Raw genomic sequence first — 20,469 nt, 5'->3', positions numbered from 1 at the left:
AATGAACTGTTTAATAAAGCAGAAGTATATTTATAACTTAAAGGAACTAGTAACAGTAATCAAGGGGACTACCGACAAAATTATTACCTAATTACAACCAATGATTACAAGTAGTTATTGTATAAGTACAAATAACAAACGAAATGAAAAGTAATGGGGGTGTTACTTATTCTTGTAAACATCGTGGAGTCACCAAAGTCACAGTGACAGCGGGTCGTTAAGCTAGAGAATTGCCCTGCTATATATTTACCAAAGACCAAGAAAAAAATGTGCTTTTTAAACTATATATATTTGGTCAACAGCGAGGTTTACATCACAGGTACATTCATGAACTGAACTTTACTCTGCAAAAGTTAAATGAAAATGTACAGTTTGCAAAGTAAAGCTATAGAACCAAATTTATTTATTTATTTTTTTTGTGTTTTAACATTTTTCTTATTTTTTTGCGTTTAATTTTGTATTTATCAAAAGTATAAAATACTGTAAAATATCATGAACACAACAATTCTCTTGATCTTACGACTAATAGCAATCGCTTCAGGAAGACTAATAAAAATGGACAATATATATACAATATACATACCAAGATTAACAAATCAAATAAAAAACCGCTTATATAAAATAGGTACAGACACACATGAACTGGAAACCCAATCCAAAATTCATTGCAAATATAATAATTATGTAACAATACATATGAATATAAGAGCCCACAAAAGAGAAATTAATTAAAAAAGAACTTATGATCTATATCACAAAATGTAGCGTTAATCAAAGATTTTTTTTTTACTCGGGCCTCTGCTATCAATCGAGCGTGGCGATTCTCGTGTTTCTGGATTTTTATAACCTGCCAAAACGTCGTGAAATTAAATGCGTATCAATAGAAGAAAGTAAATAAATGCGATCGAATAACGCCATTAAGACAATTAAGGCACTATTACCTCCAAATTGATTGCTCACTTGTGGCTTAATGGCGTCGCGACGGAATCGTAAAAATCTGATCAATACAAGAGGCCATACATGAAAATATTAAGTTGTGAGCTCGATCTCTACGAACGAAAAGCAAAAAGTAATTGTTAAATGTAACAACGGTGATAATAATAATAATGTAGACCTCCGTCGTGTCACTCATATGTACAATTTAAATTTAAAAAGAAAATAAACAGCGATGAAGAAACCGTATTATACATACAATATTCCCGGCTCAGAAAGCTTAGTTCTCCATCGATCAAGTACCTAAGACTGACTACATACACGATAAACGTAACATACATAAAAAGTGTTAAAATAAAAACTTAAAATAATAAAGAAGGTCAAACTACAATTTAAGGTCCACTTCGCGTGGCACTGTCGAGACGAATGTACAATTCTTGGAGTTATACACATGAAAGTTGAGTAGGCTGCTGTTTCAAAGCGAATAAGTAAGTTCCTTTGAAGCAGCAAGCGTGTAGTTATTCCGACACAATTTTGGTAACACTTGGAGAGAAATCGAAAAGTTCAGTGTCAAGAGCAAAGTCATTTTTGTGGTTGTGGTGAATATTCCAAAGCAATTTGACAAATTCTTTAAAAATCCTTTTTTAAAATAAAAGAAGGCTCGTACAAATCAGAACTAAAACCGAATTCTTAATTACAGAGCGTTATATCACAAACGAGTCATATTCATCACAAACAATTAAAAGATGACGCCCGCCATTCAAAATTAACAAAATTCCTAAGTTAAAAAAAATGGTTAAATAAAAAATAACAAGCACAAAACTCAAAATCGTACATACTACCCCCTAAAAAACAAAAACTCGATAAATCACAGTTATTACTTATTTTATGAACCAATTCGAATAAAACGGTGCTACTAATTAACATACTCAAATGTTGCACGTGTGTTAGACTATCGTTTCTCTGAACGGGTTTATGCAACTATTTGACTAACATTCAGAGAAGGGTGTTAGTTCAGCGTTTGGAGGCCCAATCGCGCCGCAACTTGGACAGCTGGGCCCGTAACCGCGCTTGTTTTTGCCGGAGATGCTCCACTCGCATCCCCAAAACGTCGCTAGTCTTTGACAGATCTTCGCAATACTGGGCGGCCCCCCTCAATATCAAAACCTTAGCGGCGCGTTGTTTTTTGTTTACCTCTGGCACCAGCTTCTTCAGATCATTGAAAAGGTTGCGCAAGTCGATGCGCCGCTGCCTCTCCATGTTGTTGTGGAGGTGGCGCTTCTCCAGGGGTTCGGGCTCGCTGTCGCTGCTCGGCCCGTAGTTGTTGCGCTTTTTGTACTGTCTCTGGTTCTGCTTGACCCTTTTGTACTGTCTGGCGCGGCCGCGATTCTCCGGCGCTTTTTTCGTCGGGCCGGGGGCGGCGACTCTCTTCACGGGCATTATGGTCTTCAGCCCCCGGGGGAAGCAGCTCTCCATCGTCATCTGCAGCTGACGTCTGTCTTTGGTGGACGGGTTCGTGGGCAGAGCGCCGGCCACGACCTTCGAGACGCTGAATTTGTCGCCCAACGACACCACATCGATTTCTTCCTCTGCAAAGAAAGATAAAAAGTTGAACTTGCCCAATTAGAACTAGATCGAGAAACTATTCATTCTACGACAATTCTTCCAAATGCCGGATCATAAATTAAAGCGCTAATCAAATTTGCAATCTGGAAAATCGCCTGCGTCATCTCATGCATACAAGTTTATTGACTCGCCGTGAGCTCGCGCCGCGGTTCCGCGGATTCCGGGAGGCCATCGGGGGCGTCCGATGGAGGTGCCATTTAAAAAGCACCTTGCAAAAAAGGAAGTCACTCGATCGCAAATAATGTCGCTCAAAATTAAGAAACGTCAACAATCCAGTAGCCATTTTGACATTAGCGACGGATTGGTGTTTTTAATCATTCAGTGTTGGCGACAATTCACGCATCAATAACGAAAGTAAAAAATTTTGTAATAATGAAGAATTATTATTAACACTAACAATTACAACAAATATCATCTCGTTTCACAAAAATATGTACATATACTTATTTTAAAATTCGTAGGGATCCTTTTATTTTTCATGTTGGTAACATTTAAATATTTAATAATGACATTGACATTATCAATGAATGTTCAGAAATCGAATATATAATACGTCTTTTATGGCAAATTTACGACAAAAATAGAGCTGTCAGCAAACGAACTTTATTTGGAATATGTACAGGGATTAAATATTTGCCTTCAAAGGACATAAAAATTATCAGACGTTAACCTGGAGCAGGAAGGGTCTTGTCGTAAGTGTGGAATCGGCCTTGCCAGTATCAGCTCTAGGCTAAACTTTGATAAGCGACTGGGCAGAACCTTGCATATCGAATATTGCAAAATTTCAGGATTGGGGGACAGCTTATTCCTGCCCCGCGAGGTCCCGCTCGGAGCTCCGTTGCGCCACGCTCGGATTCCGTCATCGCCGGCCGAAATCGTTCCTCCTTTTGGGAGATTGTTGCCGATAATGAGAACTAAAAGTTGTAATCGGGCACCGGCCTGCATATGATATCTGTGAATATCGACAGGTTCAAGACAGAAACAACTTTTCAGTCGAAAATCCGTTACTCGCGGTGGAATGTGAAAGGCAGCGAGCAAGCAGACTAACTAGCAGTTGGCGGATCCAGTTTCTTTCGGGGCAGCATTCTCCGATGTGGGGCTCGCTCCTGATCTCGCCATTAAACTTATTGGAATAACTTCATTACGTACGGTAAACGGTACCGATTACAAAATTCGGAACGGAGTGTCTCCGCTCCGGGTAACTAACCGGTCACGGATTTCGCTGCAAGAAGGTGCATTTTACCTTCGCATTGTTCCGCGTTCTATTCAGTGCAACACCCGCACTAGGTGCAGGTAAAATTGTACAACGCGGCAAACCCGAACACAATGGATTTGCACATTTTAAACACGACGTGCATCTAACGTTACAATGCAGGGATCAGCGAGACCCATCTTTCCTTTGCAAACTCTTCATCTGCGCAAACTGGCGCACAATGCCAATAATGCAACGTGTTCTTTACAAATTAAACCAGATTGGAAAGGGATACCGGGCTGGTGCAGGTGTGGTTCCCTAAAGTGAAAATTACTCAAGTAACGACGAAAAAAATGCACCGAATGACAACAAAAGAAGTTGTCGTAATTGGGGCCGTTGCGTCATAAAACTCGTAACCTGAAGGAGAAATTGCTTTCCGACGCAAATGTCATTGGATCAAAGAAAGGCAATCACTCGTCGAGTGTGTCGTGGATTTTGACACTAGTGGAGTTGGTACCCCTGAACTAATTACTAGAAAATTGTTTCAAAGTCGTTTTTTTTTAGGTGCTAATGGGCGTCGAGAAGACTCCGGTTCTTCGAACGGCAGCATTTATCACACCGGAAACCATATTTCGGGCCACCCCAAATGATAATGAGCCTTTTTCGTAGGTCGAATTCGCCGGACTAGTTTGTTTATTCAAATGTGCCCAAGAAGTCGAACTCTTTGATAAAGGCCGCATCCTCCGGCGGTTATTTTCCTCTTCGTTCACAATACAACTTCCGAGAAGTACCCTCGTTTGGCACGTCGCAGGTAAAAGAGGCCGGTATTGTGGCAATTCCGCACACAAATGAAAAATCGAGGACGAAAAGGTTCGAGCCCCGTAATACTGACATTTAACAAGTATTCCGTGAAGTTTTATGGGGGCCGGAGAAAGGACTGAATTATGGCGGAGACAGTTGCGCCGATCGCTCGGGACAATTAACAAACGTTAATCACCTGCGACCAAAATGAAAATAAAATTTTCGCGGCGGCGTATCGAGGGCGAAATGCGGGACAACAGCTAAAATCCGTTTTGACTAACCCAGATTTTGACGGAGTAATTTTGGAACTAGGAAGTGAGCGTTTTGCGTGGGCCACCAAGAAAACTCGAATCCTTTGTCGATTTCGTCGTAGTCTAGCTTTAGTCTAACAGGAAGTGCTCATAATTGGGTTACCTGGACCCTCATTAGGCCAAATTAATGCATGAGAATATTCCGAGCGCTGTGCCCACCAAAGGATTATTATTGTTATCTACACAATTAGCCCTAGTTCGAAAGAACAACACGTACACTTCACATGTAACATGCTCAGGAACAACAACGAGTGAATGACACTAAATTTATTTGTTCTGTTGTAACTAGGTTCTCATTTCATGCAAATACGCCGCATTTCTTAACTAAATAATTATGTCCACACGAAGCGTACCGCAAAACTACTGGCAGAGCACCGATAAATTTAAATTAGAGGAGTTGGCCATCAATCTGAAGAAGTCTGAACAGATGAAAGGCACATATGCGGATAAATCCATTTGGGAGGCCGTTGAAAATGCAAATTAGAAAACAATTACACGGTCTAGTTTAACGTAACCGACTGACTCCCTTGTAGCGATCGTTAACTATAACGATCCCGATAATTATTGCTTACCAAGTTGGGTAATGAGAACTTTCCCGACACAAGTTGACATTTTGCGTGTAGGCATGTCGTGTACATGTGTTCAGTACTTTAAATCGTCGGCATTTTTTCATCTCATTTAATTATAATAAAGTCGCAAGTTGTTAAGTCAACATTGAGCACGTCAATTACCTACGCGTCGTCCGACCATTAGGTCGGCAATTCGAAAAAGTTTACTGATCTCCTAGAAGGTTAAACGGTAAAATTAGCGTCTAATAACTGGAATCGTACCATGCAAAAATGGATCCGTTTATTTCGGGATGATGGCAGTGTGAAAATTTTCACACAATTTGACGGACAAGGTGATGATCTAAACCGAGCGACGGGAATTTTTTTTTGTCGCTTTTTCAACTAGTTTTACCTTTTCCGGAAGCCAATGGAAACTGGCAAGTGCTTTGTTTAATCGCGCCTCGTTTCGTTTACTCATTCGTTATTATTGCACGCTGACTTATCGCTAATAACATTACGCTACTTGGAAAAAACACCACTTTTCCGATAACGAAACGAACAAATTATTGCACCGATACCGTGACTCCGCAAATTTCTACCAATTACGGCATTATCGAACACGGCTGTTTTCATTTGCCACTTCTAGACAGTTTAATGCAGTCGAACCGCTTTTCTAATTAGCGAAAATAATTCTTATCATAATCCATAATGACATGCGATAACGTCGCCGGCTTCGGCTTCAAACTTGACAGTTGAGCTATCGTGTTTTTTCTTGACTTCTTTCGTTGTACATACCAGAAGTTGACTTCGAGTTTTAGCTTTCTATTGGAGGAACTCAAATTTTGCAGAAACGAGATTTCTCCGAAAATAAGAAATTTGAAGTAGGTACGTAAATGTCAAATGGAATTTTATTTTGTTACAGGTTTGTGAAAGTGTTACACAACTGTAACATATTGTACATTTGGAGAAGTTGAGTTTTTGGGTTCCGACAACAAGATCAAAATATTTTGCATTCTTGGTCTGAATAATCTTGGTAGAGAAGAATTTTTTGCTTGGAAAAAAGTAGAACAAACGTCAGAGTAGTAAAAAAATTGAAATCAAAATATGCAATAAATCTTGTTCATTTCCGGAGGAAGGAGACAGTTGTGTGGATTTATTCGTGGATAAGGTGTACGACGCCCACTTCACTCTCAACAGTAAAAATGTCTTTTTTTTTCGTTTCGTGATTGCGGTTAATGCGGCATTCCACGCAAAAATGTTGCACCTGTACAATGCAGTTGATAAATTATTTAATGGACCGAGTTTTTGCAGCCCGAGGCCCTCGCGCTACACCCAACGCAGCAGAATCGGAAAGCAAAAGAAAAAAAATTAACGACTCCGTTAAGCGCCTTTCGGGCAATCAAGTAATTCCTGCCGAAACTCGTCCGGGGCGCGGTCGCCGAAGCGTTGAACCCTCCGCCGTCCCGACGGGGGTACCTTACGCGTCGCGATGCCCCTTTAAACCGTCTAGCCGCGTCGGCATCGACTGGTCCGCCGCGTCGAGGTCATTTGCCGCGCCGATATATTTAGATGCGCGTGATGCGGCAACGTGTACGGACTACAGTCGGGGCTGTGCGTAAGCCGCCGCCCTCGAGCCGTTCCCATGCTCGCCGGGAGGAAGGCCCTTCCCGTCTGGGTCTGGCGGTGAGGAAGACGGCGACGCAGAAAAAATCGAAAATCAAAGGGTTCCCACCAGACGCGCGTGCGTACCGCCGGCAAAGCACCGACGACGGGAAACAGAACACGTGTAATAGCCGTCGCCGACCTTGACATAATGAGCAAAAAAAGCGCGGGATTAGTCTACGGCAATGCGTGCAGCTTGGATTATCACGCCAGACCATTTCTCTCGATCAGGGTCGCGGAGATTACTAACTAAACCACCCACTCGACCCGCTGCACTGACACTTTTTGGCAAAGAAACCGACAGATATTACGTCGCGACCGTGGCGACAATTTTGCATCGTCTTCGGGCTCTTGCTGACACACACGTGGAGATTCTTTATTACGTCCGAAATAACCCCGGGGCCGTTTTTATCTGTCAAAAGTGACAGTTCTTCGCACGAGCTAAGACAGAAGTTTACGCACGTCAAACGCGTGCACTCGTTACAAGAGTGTCTAAAGTGCACGCTCGCCAGTAGAGAAAGTGTTAAATGTTTATTTGCCAAGCAAACCGACGCAATTTTACCCGATCAAAAAGATTACCTTGGCGAGTCGGAGCTTTCCAAAGGTCAGAAAAAGGCATCAAAAGCAGATACTACGCCTTATATCTACAAATAAATTCCTATTAATAAATGCGGGCGTCATAAAGGTCCCAAATAATAAAATAAATACGTACGTACGTTCGGCAGGACCTAATCGATAACGCGAGTCTGCGAAAGACGCGTCCGGTTATCATTCACACTTGATTTCACATCCTTGAAGAACATGAAAGTAATTTTCCGAAAAGGTTAATAAACTTGGCAAATATGATGTTAAATAATTCACGCTAACAAATGGTGTCCTTAACACGCTCCTTACATTTCCGTCGCTACTTAATGCGTAGTGGACATCTGTCCTGATGGGAATTCATTTTAATCGTTTCGCGTGCGTAATTGTGGCATTTCTGTGCGAAATTATTTCGTGAATTTCCGTCCCGCACTTGTGACATTTTTGGAGTGTCTACACAATCGAGCCATATATTACAACGCATCAAGTTTTGTTGACAAATTCCGTCGGCTAATAAATTGAAATTCGCATTTTTCAAAGTTCATGGCAACTTTTAACGAGCAGAATAAAATTGTTCATCAACATAAGTAAATACATTTTACGGAAAGATTGATAACGCCTTGAGACCATGCAACAATGTTGTAATCGGCGATTAGAAGAATCGTTTCTCATGGACTGGCCCCAAGATAAGATAGCGTTTGAAGAAAAATTGAAATTATCTTGAAATGGTGGTAAATAACGGAAACACATTCGGAGACAAACAGGAACTTGAAATTTCTGAGGTTGCCTTATGTAACTGTAAACAAGACACCGTGTCAAAACAGTTTTGCCAAAGAAAAACCGCAGACTGGTGTTGCGTTCCTCCAGGCGTCTTAAGGGTTATTGTAACCCGCTAATACGTGGTGCATTAACAATTAATGAATAATTAAAGAGTCTAATTGAGGCGCAAGGAAGCAGAAATTTTTAATTTAGAATGAAATTTATATGCACGACGCTACAGGGTGTTCACGGTGTGCAACCACGATTACCGTGATTATCGAATGCGCCGATTGCATCGGCGTGCGTTGTAAAAATCCACCGGCATGAAATTCAGAACACCCGTGTACGAAACGGCTGCACTCGCTCCATTTCCTCTCGGTGCAAAAGGGCAATGGCACCACCTCGACGAGGAATGTTTCCCATGCAACCCTTTCCCCCGTCCCCAACGCGTACTGGAAATTCATGAATGGGCACAAAACGAGACGGAAGTGTAACGAATATCCATGGGATCGGTTTACAATCTAGTTAAATTTATAGAAAATGTGCACATGTAAAGCCGGTTTACGTTGCAGTACGTCGCTGGAAGTCGGTCGCCGGTTCTGGAAGTGCATCAGAGATTGGGGGAAAGCGAAAGGAAAAGTCGCGTCGAAAATTCCTCCTGCCAAAACGAAAATAAAACGCGAATTTTAAACGTTTGGCACCTGCGAGCGACAGTTAAATACGACTGTTCTTGGACAGTTCAATGAAACTAGAATGACGCGGCTAGAACTGCGATTTACTCAAGTTATACCTCGGAGATGGAAGCGGCCCCCTCCGGATAAAATTTAACGAACGAAAATTGTGCATTGCGACAATCCTCCCCCGTCATAAATATTTCGGGACGCGACGACCGGATTACAACGGGAAATTCGGATTTCGAGACTCCCCAATGCAAAATGTGGGATAGAAGTTTGGTTATGATGCGAATAATAATAATAATTTTGAAAGCGTTGCAGTTTTGACATGTGACGTTTGTACATTGGTGCCAACTCATTTTTAGCTCGAAATGTCCAAGTGACAGGTCAGAATTGGGTAATTGTGTTGTGTCTCGGGTAAATAACAATTTAATTAATTCCAGACGAATTAGAAATTGCTCGAATGCGACGCGCTGCGCAAATGGCTTGACGCGGGGCAGAGCCCAGCCAACGAGTCGCGACCTGTCTGTTCCTGTCTTTACCTCGCGATCCGCAGCTGCGGACAGACAGAGTCGGCGTCTGCACCAGTCTGCGGCCTTCCCTCATCCCAAACTTTGTAAGTTCGCCCGCCGTCTGACCCAGCTCGATTGTCGTTTCGTGAATGATTTCAGACGCGCCGCTCTCGCACGGCCGAACGCCCCACGAATTAGCCGGTAATGGACGCCCGTCACCCGATTAGGCGAGGATCCTCGGCCCGAATCCTGAAGCCCACGCTGTTCCGGCTGCGGGGCCGCACTGCGATTTTCCCGCCATCGAGTTTCCGAGAAGGAGCACTCGAGAGAGGCGGACGAGCTGCGTTGACGTCTCGCGTTCCCACCGTCTCGCCTCATTCATACGCTACATCGTCGGGCATGCGAGTTATTTGGCGAAGAGAAGGACGGATGCGACCTTCGCACAAGTTACGCTCTCCTGGTCAACGGCCGGGTCCCCGACATCCAAGAAGGACACCGAAATTCGACAGCCAATCAAAATGCGCGACCTTGCGAATATAAAATATTTCGGCTGGTGTTATCAAACTCCGCGCGCGTACTCGACAATTTATCGGCGGTTTTTCGCAAGGTTAAGCCGCCTCCCCACACGTTCAAGCGCGCGATAACGCGGCGGCGGACCGGACTGTAACGCCGCACACGCCACCCAATCGCAGGATGCGTGCGCGAAACAAAAGGCCAAGGAAAGCCATCGGGCATCGACGATAGGTCGACATTTGCGATTTAGATTTGTTTCAAAAAAATAACAACCCGTTCGGACGCGAATTGCGTCGTCGCCACTACAAACCAGACCCCACTGTCTCGCGAACATTACGACCTTAAACTTGGAATTGAAAAAATTCGAATGGTCAAACACGTGTCGAGAATTTATTTACTACAGGAGCCGCCTCGATAACGGAGCAGCCGGCCAATAAAACGGAATTGGGTTAAAACTGATAATTAGCAACAATGTTTTCAATTTTCACGACTTCCACACATACATACACTGATAACAGGTACCCGATAAGTTGCGACACTTTCTGTGTCGCGCCAAATAAAACCCCAGACTCCCAAATTACGTCGTTCCACTATTTTATCGTCCTCTGCAAGGATAATTGCCGTCATTAGGTGGTTTAACTGGGAATTGTGGCGATCAACTTTTAACACCCTATTCGGCCCGATGGTCACGCCCTCTTTGCATTAACTGTCACTTTTGACAGTTGTTGCACGGTCAAGTCATTTATGCTCAGACTCGATTGTCGGTGCATCGCACGTTGCATTAACGAACTTATCGCTTATGCGCCATTAGGCAACGTTATCTGTTATGAATTCTATTCAGGAAGTGATAATTCCGCGTAAGGTGTCATTGGCCCTAGGAATTGGAAATGCCACCTGCAAGGGCTCTTGAACTTCCCTATTTCCGTTCCTGGCAGCGGTGGGAATGTAGGCGGGAGCGGTGAAAAATTAGCAAAGTCCGAATTTTGGCCGCAGACCCATCGATGCCGACATAAATATTCATCAAGAAGCACCTGAGAAAGGCGACGGGTACCGTGCACGTTCGTCATTGCTCGTTAATTAGAGCACCACACCTCGAAGATGCGCCAATTAAGGGTTTCCTCTGGAAAAAACTGGCTGACCATTCGTAACCCGACCGATAAATTAAGCGAGATTTAAAATTTTAATTGGGCGGCCGGCTAATAAATTCAGAAAATATGGAGGGATTTGAACCAAAACCTATAAGTTGGGTGATTTACATTCAAAAATTAACTTAAAGATAGCCAGACGAATATATTAACAATTAAATGGAAGGTCATGCAGACAATACTTCTGAAGCCTTGTACCACAGGACACGTGCATGACATTACATGAGCTGACCCGCAATGAAATTTCCGATCACGGTCGAAACTTGACTGTCGATTCAAAAAACCAATTACTACTAGGCTGTGGCAATGCACCCGAGAAAAAATTGTTATTTAAAGTGTACACGGAGTTTAATTGGATTTCATGACGGTGTCCATGGCTTCTCGCCTTATTATGCAAATGGCCTAGTCTGGTATTATATGAATTTCCTGCAGTAAAAATAGGTCTTTGAGAAACCTGTTACGTCACATTTAACCTACTTGTCGATTGTTTTCTAATCGTCGAATAAAACACGTCCGTTAGACGGTGGCAACCGAATACTCATTCTCATTATCTAATTTTTACGCGGAGGAATTAACCTTTTGCGACCCTTCGAGCAGCCGAACCTTCCAAGATAAAAACTCTAAATTTACACGGCGGAGACAAAAAACTCCGATAAAAATTCGATTATCAAAGTGGCGTTTACGTTTACGAGAACCGTATCGGAGGAATAGCCTCGAGTTTTATCAATGAAGCGCTAATAAGTAGCAACAACTACTACACGCACGCTGTTGCCAATTGCTGAGGAAATTTATAATCCCGAAGTTATCTCCGCGTCTCGGGGACACGTGTAAGACGTGAAGATGGCTCATCTTTCTACAGTGCACTATTTGTCAAAACGAGATAAGGTATCTCGTGAAATTCAGATTGTTTAACCTTCCTCTTGACAAGGCGTCAAACTGGATAAAGGCGTCTGGGTGTCGTAACGAATTTTAGATCGCCGATGTGGATAATCTCGTCTCTTCGTGTGGGCAACAAATCTCGACACGCATCATAAAAGTTCGGTCAGTCGATGCATCCAGAATCGCCGAATCGATCGATTTCGACAGCTCGAATCCTGTTCCGGCGAGAATTTAATCGAGCCGCATAAATTTAAAAGGAATGCGAATTATTTAACTCCTTTTGGTTTCGCATAAACAATTCCAAAAATGTTAAGTGAAACCGATCCTTAAACCATAAAGTAACACCGCCGCCTTGAATTTTCAACGGAAATGCCCACCCCTGGGGGCACTTGACAATTACAATTCCTTCTTAACGAGGATTTCACTTCCGACTTGCAACTATCGAAATAATCTTATCGTTGCAAAGCTTATCGTGGCGTTTTGGCTGGCACCCTTTTTGCCAATCCTTATCTCGGTAAAATTGCACGGTTTCCCACAGACTCAATAGCACAGTTACAAGTAATGAAATTAACATAATGCACTATCGATTTCGTTTCGCGTGTAGGGGGCGTCCTATATTGCTTTGGTGAATGCACAGATGGCAGATTGCGTCATGTATCTCTGTGGGTAGCTGTGGGTTATTAGGGACACGGTGCAGGCGTACCCTCAAGTCGTTTCATGTCGCCTCAGATTTATCCAATTACACAAGACAAAAAACGTCATCTAGAAGAGTTAATAACAACTATTTTACCATTACTGGAGTGTTTACTATAATTAAGAGGCCCCCAGATGCTGCCCTGTCGATTCTACTCGACCATATGTTATCCCAATCGGCTCCACTGATATTAATATGTTCGGTGCATTATTAAAACATCTCCGATTCGACGACCGTTGGGGGAGGGCCCACTCCATTGTGCTGTCTCACCTCGCCAACAACGTGCCAAAAGCATTGATTAAATTTCTGCATCGTTACTACTACACTCGGATAATCTGGCCCACCTGCACTTGAAAATATCAAATGCGACGGTTCGCAGATAAGAAACGAGCGCGTTGTTGACTTTTTGACATCTCAACACCCAACGAGACGCAAACAAAACCGTAATTTTACGTTCTACTCCAGATTCGGCTCGTTAATCGCAAAATCCTTGTTTACAATTATGAGCCATTTATTTCACAACCTGTCACGGAATTTTTCTGAAAATGCACAAACACCACAACGGACCAGGACTATTTTTGACAGCGATTACCTTGAAACGGAAGCATAATCGGGCTGCATCATCTTTGGTCTTACGTTGAAATAAGTAGGGTTATGTAAGCGATGCGACATTCGCAGGAGACCGTTCGAAGGAAATTCTGCGGAAAAGTTTCTCTATTTGTTCCGAAAGTCTGGTGGGTGATGATGGCGAGAGAATCTGGAGAGAAGAAGAATGCGGCGTGGACGGTCATTTCTGACAGATGCGGCGAACAAAGGCGAGACGCGCGGGTCGGAAGCCCCATCGGAAAAATAAACAACTGTCGAGGGCAAGTGTTGTTGGCCGAAGTAATCCTCCGCGAGCGAACGGAAGTGGCGACGGAGTAAACAGTGGAGTGCGTGTCGCAACTTGCCATCAATGAATAAAAACGTTGGTAGCGATTATCTTCCATGAACGGCAACTGTGCGGAGTACATGTGTACGACGTTGCATCCGAAGAGTTGCATATCGTAGTAAATGCGTGCGCATTTGGCGGGAATGCAAGAGCATAGGCGCCGGTACCGGCGCAACCATTCAAGCCAGTTAACTTTTTATATTCTTGCCGCGTGCTAGTTCCACGAAGCTGGATACCGGCCGGCTAAATGACTAATATTTGATGACTGGATTCCGGCGTAACATTCCTCGGAATGCATTCGTTGCCTTTCCATTTTGCCTTTGCCGTGGAATTCTGGCTAGTTACTGACGGCTTCTGCATGCGAAAACCATTTATTGGAATCACTTGGATTGGACTCTTTTACATAACATCGACGGCATGTTAATTCGACAATGTGTAGTTCCCCAGAATAACCAACGGGAAACGCATTTCCACGGAATTTTACAACGATAAGGTCACCAGCTATCTATAAATAAATATGGTGGGCAAACGTAACGGAACGTGCGGTGCATTTAACTATTATCGTACGATTTGATTGATGCAGGGTTTGCTCATTTTTACGCTTCTGACCGCAACGTTGTTTCACCAAGTGCAAACTTCTCCGACGGTCAACAATTATTAATTAAACTTCAGATGCAAATTCGTCTAACAGTTGCACGGGGTCTATAATCTACGATGTAAATTGCTTCGGGGATTTAGCCGTGCCTAAAGTCCCTCGAGCAAACTAAGGAGGTAGTCGTGGTGTTCGACTTCCATAAAGCACTACACGTTCTAAAATTTTATTTACTTACACCCTGTGTTCACGTGTCAAACATGCACCGTCGCCCCAAAGACACGTGACGACGCTGTCGAATTTTCTAGTCGTATCAATTGTGCCAACTATTATGGTCTTCATTATAGGGATATTTATTGTTTTACCAACATAAGTCAACAGGTGGTAGATCTTTGACATATGAACAGCCACACACTAAATTAATCTATTCTACGTGAAATACATTTAATCGGCGATTTCATTTCTATCTGTCCGCTAGATAAAAAGTAAGGTTGACACAGTTACCTTCTAGAACATTCTGCTTTAAACGGTTGGCAGCTTCGATCTTCGTCGGCAAGGACATTCAACCAATTTTTGTATGTTTGACAATGTTACTGCAGTTACAATACATCTACATACTTTGTTGGGTATTGTCGTTGCGTTTAAAAAAAATGCTTCCTATATTTCATGTTTGCACTGTCTCATTTGACGTTTTTAGTACTTGACACTTTGGCAGCTTTCACTCAAAACAAAGTTTTGTAAAATTTAACATTAGATATAATTATGCTACTATAGGAGATGTTAGCTGTTTTCTTTATTTGTTCATCGCATAATGTTATGTCATTTACAAATTACCGAATCATCGTAAATGAATACAAGAATGCAATTACTTCAACTATGTGAACTTGAAACGGCTAATAGGAAAATAGCAATTTCTCAAAAACATTTTATGCTTGTTTTTCAAATGTAGAGAATTCTGAAAAATCCCATCGCTTCATTAGAATATGAACATATTCATGACATAATTGGAATTACAATTTTTGCATAAGTAAACAACTGACGGAATTTACAACTGCATTCTTTATTTCTCTGCCGTCTAATCGTTGACCATCGGGGGAATTAACGTAAGCAAAATGTCTTTTTTTCTATTTAATGCTTCATGTTTGTGACACGTTTTCATTCACCACTGGAATGGGAATTTTTGGAAGCATCTCGTAGCATTATGTAACTGATATGATATTTGTCGGAAGATAATTCAAAACAAATTCCATGGAAAAGTTTACCTATTTTTTTTCACGAGTTATCTGGGTCTAATAATAGCTCGGAGGGTCGCACGAGCCCACAAAAAAATCGGAACAAACAGAAGAATCCCAGAAATCGACGTTCCGGAAAACGATAAAATTCTTCCTTTTGTTTTGGACACCTGCAGATCGCTTTGTTGTGACATCGGAAGAAAATTGAATTTTCTCATTTGGAGCCAGAGGTGTTAACCCCGACCTAGGTTTTGATTTTTTTTCTGGCGATAAGAACAAAAAAACTGACTAACGGTGATATCTAATTGTGATTTGAACTTTTGACACCGGCATTAGAGATTGTGACAGTGTATCAAGAGGTGAAGCGCATCGTGTAGCCCCGAAAATGTGGATCAGTAATCCGTGGCTAATTCTGTCCATTACAAACGTCAATGATAGATATCGTGCGGAGCGGCAGTATTAATAGTCGGGTATGTATATTTTATTGTGTAATGTCGTCCTTGAGGCGCGTTAGAAAAATAGGAGAAGCCACGAATAAACAACGATCTCGTCGACTACTCACCGGAGTCGGAAGGAGTGTCGATTCCCAGACTGTCGGAATGCGCGGCGGTGTAGGAGCCCTTGTGGTAGCTGTGGTCGTTGGCGGCGTAGAAAGCTCGCATCTCGACCTGTTGCCTCTGGCTGCGGGCCTCCTCGGTTTCGCGCTCGTCGTCTTCCAGTGCGTCCTCCTCCTCCTCTTCGTCGATCTTGTCGTCGAAGACCATCCAGTTGCCGTCGTCGCCTCTAAAGTAGTCGCTCAACTCGCCGTCGTCGAGCTCGTTCTCGGAGAGCGCCGAGACGAGGCTCTGCAGGATGGGCGTCGGTTTCGTGTCTTCGTCGTCCGAAATGGGCGGCGTCTGCAGCAAAGAGTTAAATGGCGTCATCGGTACGACGGCATTGGGATCGACGATCAGTTTTGCATCGCGTTTGAGAAGGCTCTGTTGAGATGACCCCACCTGCACGACAGGTGCACTAGCATCGCCAGGTGAGCTGCCGGCGCCGACTTTGTAGCACTGCTCTTCGTGCGCCCCTCTGGGGTTGTGGCCGCCGTTCCACATGCAGTCGTAGATGATCTGACAGGTCTTATCCTCCAGACCGTAGTGCGGTATCAGCTCTATCACCCCCATGGGGGACCACAGGCCGGTCCCCATTCGACCGTCGTCGCCGAAGTCCGCCTCTAGAACCTCTTCGGCGAAGCTGGGCTCGAGGATTTCCTCGGCGAACGGTGTGTCTCGACAAAAATCTGATTCCGGGCCTTCATATGCATCCATAGATCAAAGTTATTTCGACTCTCTTATGTAATCTTAAACTAATTTTACTTCACTATCACTAATATCACAGTTTTGCCCTGACTGGAGGCTCCCGCCGAGACGGCAGCTGCTGGAAAAGAAACGACCATTATTTAACAAATGCTCTTCTGATGGCGTGCAGCTGTCTTTCAATTACTCATGCACCGAAAGCAGGGAATTTACAAAATCAGAGGCGCTGCTACTGCATCTATAGATATCATCCGCCGTTATTTTCACATAATGCCCACGGGGACCCCGAACTTTCGCGTCAAAAGGACCCACCCGTCTCATGCGGGTCCCTCGTTCTGGAATTCCTGACGCGTGCAACTTCCGGAAAAACAACTTCTTCCAATCCGAAAATTACATGGACCGATTTCAGGGACGCGATGCATCATCACTCTTACAACTAAATTGGATGACTCACGTTATCTCCAGAAGGCGGGAAATATTTGCAGTGTTAATGTACTCGGCTTTTGAATCGCTCTTCGCCGCCCGTGCGAAATGTGCAAAGTGCTCGGGAATTTGGTGAGCAAGGTCGTGAAAAAACACTGCACTAGCCAAACGCTATTTCATTACCTACGGAAATAATTTGATGATCTTGATCCAAGAAAAAAACTATTTCCGCAGTAGATAATTTTGTAATGTGCTTTTTACGCTCACGTCAGTATTTATGGGAGTCGTTCGTGAACAACATCCGGTTATGCACTTTATGCGAAAACCACATAAATATGCATTATTATACATATTATGCATTATTTTGCAACGAAAAATATTATCTCTTTGTTATCTTCCTTTAAAAAATACACACTTTGTGTTAATACACCTTCGGAATAATAAAACCGACGAAAACAATACTGCGTTTAATATGTTGTTAAATATTTTCCTTGGCGCCGGTCACGACTGTAACCATCATTGTTTTTCTTTGAGTTGCAAAATTACAATTTTCTAACTCTAGTTGAATTGAGCAATATCGATATCGAACCAACTACAAAAAAATTACTTTGTAATATGTAATAATTACTTTGTTATAAATTCTTGTGCAGAATTAAGTACACACAGTAATCTTCGTCAACAAGATAATATCGCTCGCATTGTTCTGTATTTTCACCCACGCCAAGAATTTAATTAAAAACCGTCCTGTCTTTTTGTACTATTTTAACTGAAACCTTCTTCCTGTATAATTTTAGACCACGGTGTTACGAACATACATACTTTGAACGATAGAATACATAATTTTATCAATCGAACCTGCTAATTATCACTCTGGAGTTGTTTTTATAAATTAAACTGAGCTAATTAAAACTCACAAGTAATTTTTCAAATTAACGACTTTTTGCAGAAGTGTGAAAAACACGAAAACGCTTTTGCACATTCGTCAAATAAACTTTGTTGAACCGACGACATTTTAATTTACCGGAAATGCCTAAAATATTCAAATTGACTAGAGGCGTCCAAAAAAATGCGACAAAATGCATCACTATCGGCTCGAATGCAACTCGATAAACTGAGAACATTTTTCTGCAGATTTTTTTTCTGCGAACGTTCAAGGTCGCCGGTGATTTTCTAAGCGGGAAAAAAATTCGAAAAAAACTTTCTTTTCTATTCATAACCGGTGTGCGGTGAATGTTGCCAGCGAGCATTATTTTCATTGCAAACGTGCAAGCTTCCGATGAAAGTTGCACCTACACCTACTACCGTTTGTTTTTTCAGCATGGTTAGTTCCCAGCAACGCAAGTCGAGGTAATTATTTTTGCATTTTTTGTGATTTAGTCGGAATGGAAAGTGTTATTGCGGGACAATGAGCGGCTCGTGAAATGTGTCAAGGCTCCCTCCGATCGCGTAATTTTTAGGTCGGTGCGCTTCCCACCTTTTCGGCAAGATTCCCTTTTGGTCTTGTCTGGTCGAGATTAGACGAGCGTCTTCGGACGTAAAGTTTTACGGCTCTATAAATCTCGTTACATAAACGTCATAAAACATAAGTTTGTAGTTCGATTGCACCAACATTGTGAAACGTGGTTAATTGGTCTACGGAAACGAGTCATTCCGAACAAATATTCCGAGAGGAATCCACCGTGGCGAAAAACACAGCCGACCTGATATTCACAATGATTTATTGTTAATTTGTTTAAAAAGTTTACGAGCCACCTAAGAAAGGTATTCGACCGAGCAGATCGTATTCCGCTCCTCTGCGTTGAATGAACTTGTTGCTTCAGACGCAAATTAAATTTCATTAACATTAAAGCCGGCGATGTTGCACAACGTGGCGGCGGCGTTCTCGATTTTGTCGTGGGAAACGACAATGTTGTAAAACGTCCGTAATTGCCTCCGTTCGGCATCGAACGTTGCGAAATGTGCCGCAAGAGTATGTCGGGAAGAGGCGCGGGGGCGGCTGGACAACGAGGCATTCAAATCGGCGACGGCGATCTTGGAGCCGCCTCCTGCGAATTGCCGCGGACTGCTGCTGCAATAACGCGTATGGGCGGCCACGTAGCCGGCGTATGCAGGCATGGGAGTCATGCCGCGCTCGTCGCATTACAAGCGGATTAAATTTAGAAAGCGCCTTTTACCCGGCAAGTCGAAAGCATCGCGCCACGGAAAAATCGAGTGACAGCGGCAAATGTCAAAAGTGACAACCAAAGAAACGTCACCGACTTACCTTAAAGCTACGAGGTATTTAGTATTAAAGCACTTATAACTGCGGTTATAGTCGGAGAACAGTTCCTTTACAGTTTTTTCCTGACACACGGTGTATGTAACACAAAAGCGATAGACGAAAATATGGTACACACGTTGTTGATAAAACCACTCTCCTTAATTTCTATGACCAACTTTGTATACATGCTTATGAAGGAAATCTCTTGGAGAGACCTGAACGCCTGAGAGCTTGAACGGCCCAACAAATACTGACGAAGAATTGAGCACATTGCACGCTGGGAACCCGGCATCGAGCCGGCTTTGGATGGGCGGTTCGGCGAGGTTAGGAGAGCCCCCCGCTACACCTCCGGCCGGCGTTGCCGGCTTCGATGGCCGATTTCACGAGCCCCGGACGCTGTCAACCCCCGAAAGGGCCCCACAGGGCCCCAGTCGACCCCCCTGGATGTGTCACGAGGGCTGTCGTTTCGTACTTTCAGCGAAATCGAGCCCTCGTCGCCGGTTTAGTTTTCGTGGCGGAGCAGTCGACGCGCGGACCTGTCCGAAGCGCGAAAAAAGGATGCGCGAAGAATACGAGGATGCGGATGTCTCGGCCGGCGAATGCACTTCTGATCTGCGATTTGCATTTTTCCGAAATGTCAAACGGCAACGATTAAACGATCGGACTCGTTTCGCGGATTTCGCCGGAGGGGCGTTTTTACGCAACTGGGCGATTTTATTTTTCGCTGTTTTGCGTCCGTGGCAGCGGAGCGGCGCCGAAAGAATTTCGGGGTCTTATCGCGTTGTTGGTGCCGAATTTGTCAGTATCCTTGGCGGCCAGACGAGATATCTAATCGTTCAAGATGAGGTAATTTTTACATCTGAAAAAATCTACAGGTGTACCGAATTGGATGCCTAGCATCG

At 43.4% G+C, this 20,469-nt stretch overlaps 1 protein-coding gene across 3 annotated transcripts; it reads right to left on the bottom strand.

Moving 5' to 3' along the window:
* Positions 1 to 9: 9 nt before the first annotated feature.
* On the bottom strand, positions 10 to 20,156 carry LOC138129176 (N-myc protein-like). 3 transcript variants are annotated; one of them, XM_069045447.1, is made up of 4 exons: positions 19,571 to 20,156; positions 16,582 to 17,005; positions 16,149 to 16,482; positions 10 to 2,522 (listed from the first exon to the last, which is right to left on the bottom strand). In XM_069045447.1, the coding sequence occupies exons 2-4, from the start codon at positions 16,894 to 16,896 to the stop codon at positions 1,948 to 1,950; spliced, it is 1,224 nt and encodes a 407-aa protein (XP_068901548.1). In that variant the 5' UTR covers positions 16,897 to 17,005; positions 19,571 to 20,156; the 3' UTR covers positions 10 to 1,947. The 3 variants fall into 3 exon arrangements, with proteins under 3 accessions (XP_068901548.1, XP_068901535.1, XP_068901540.1); XM_069045434.1 differs by having other exon boundaries at positions 16,149 to 17,005; positions 19,571 to 20,043; XM_069045439.1 differs by having other exon boundaries at positions 16,149 to 17,002; positions 19,571 to 20,042.
* Between the last annotated feature and the right edge of the window lie 313 nt (positions 20,157 to 20,469).

The sequence above is a fragment of the Tenebrio molitor genome, chromosome 1 (genome assembly GCF_963966145.1).
Source record: "Tenebrio molitor chromosome 1, icTenMoli1.1, whole genome shotgun sequence".
Classification (NCBI taxonomy): Eukaryota; Metazoa; Arthropoda; class Insecta; order Coleoptera; family Tenebrionidae; genus Tenebrio; species Tenebrio molitor.
The sequence above is the reverse complement of the archived record's forward strand: the minus strand, read 5'-3'. Positions and strand labels throughout refer to the sequence as shown.

Bases quoted from the DNA above. Each gene is read 5' to 3' on its own strand.
- LOC138129176 (XM_069045434.1), bottom strand. From the start codon at position 16,896: ATGGATGCATATGAAGGCCCGGAATCAGATTTTTGTCGAGACACACCG. The intron at 2,523-16,148 runs GTGAGTAGTCGA...CTTTCTTTGCAG, and splicing joins CGACACTCCTTCCGACTCCG to AGGAAGAAATCGATGTGGTG.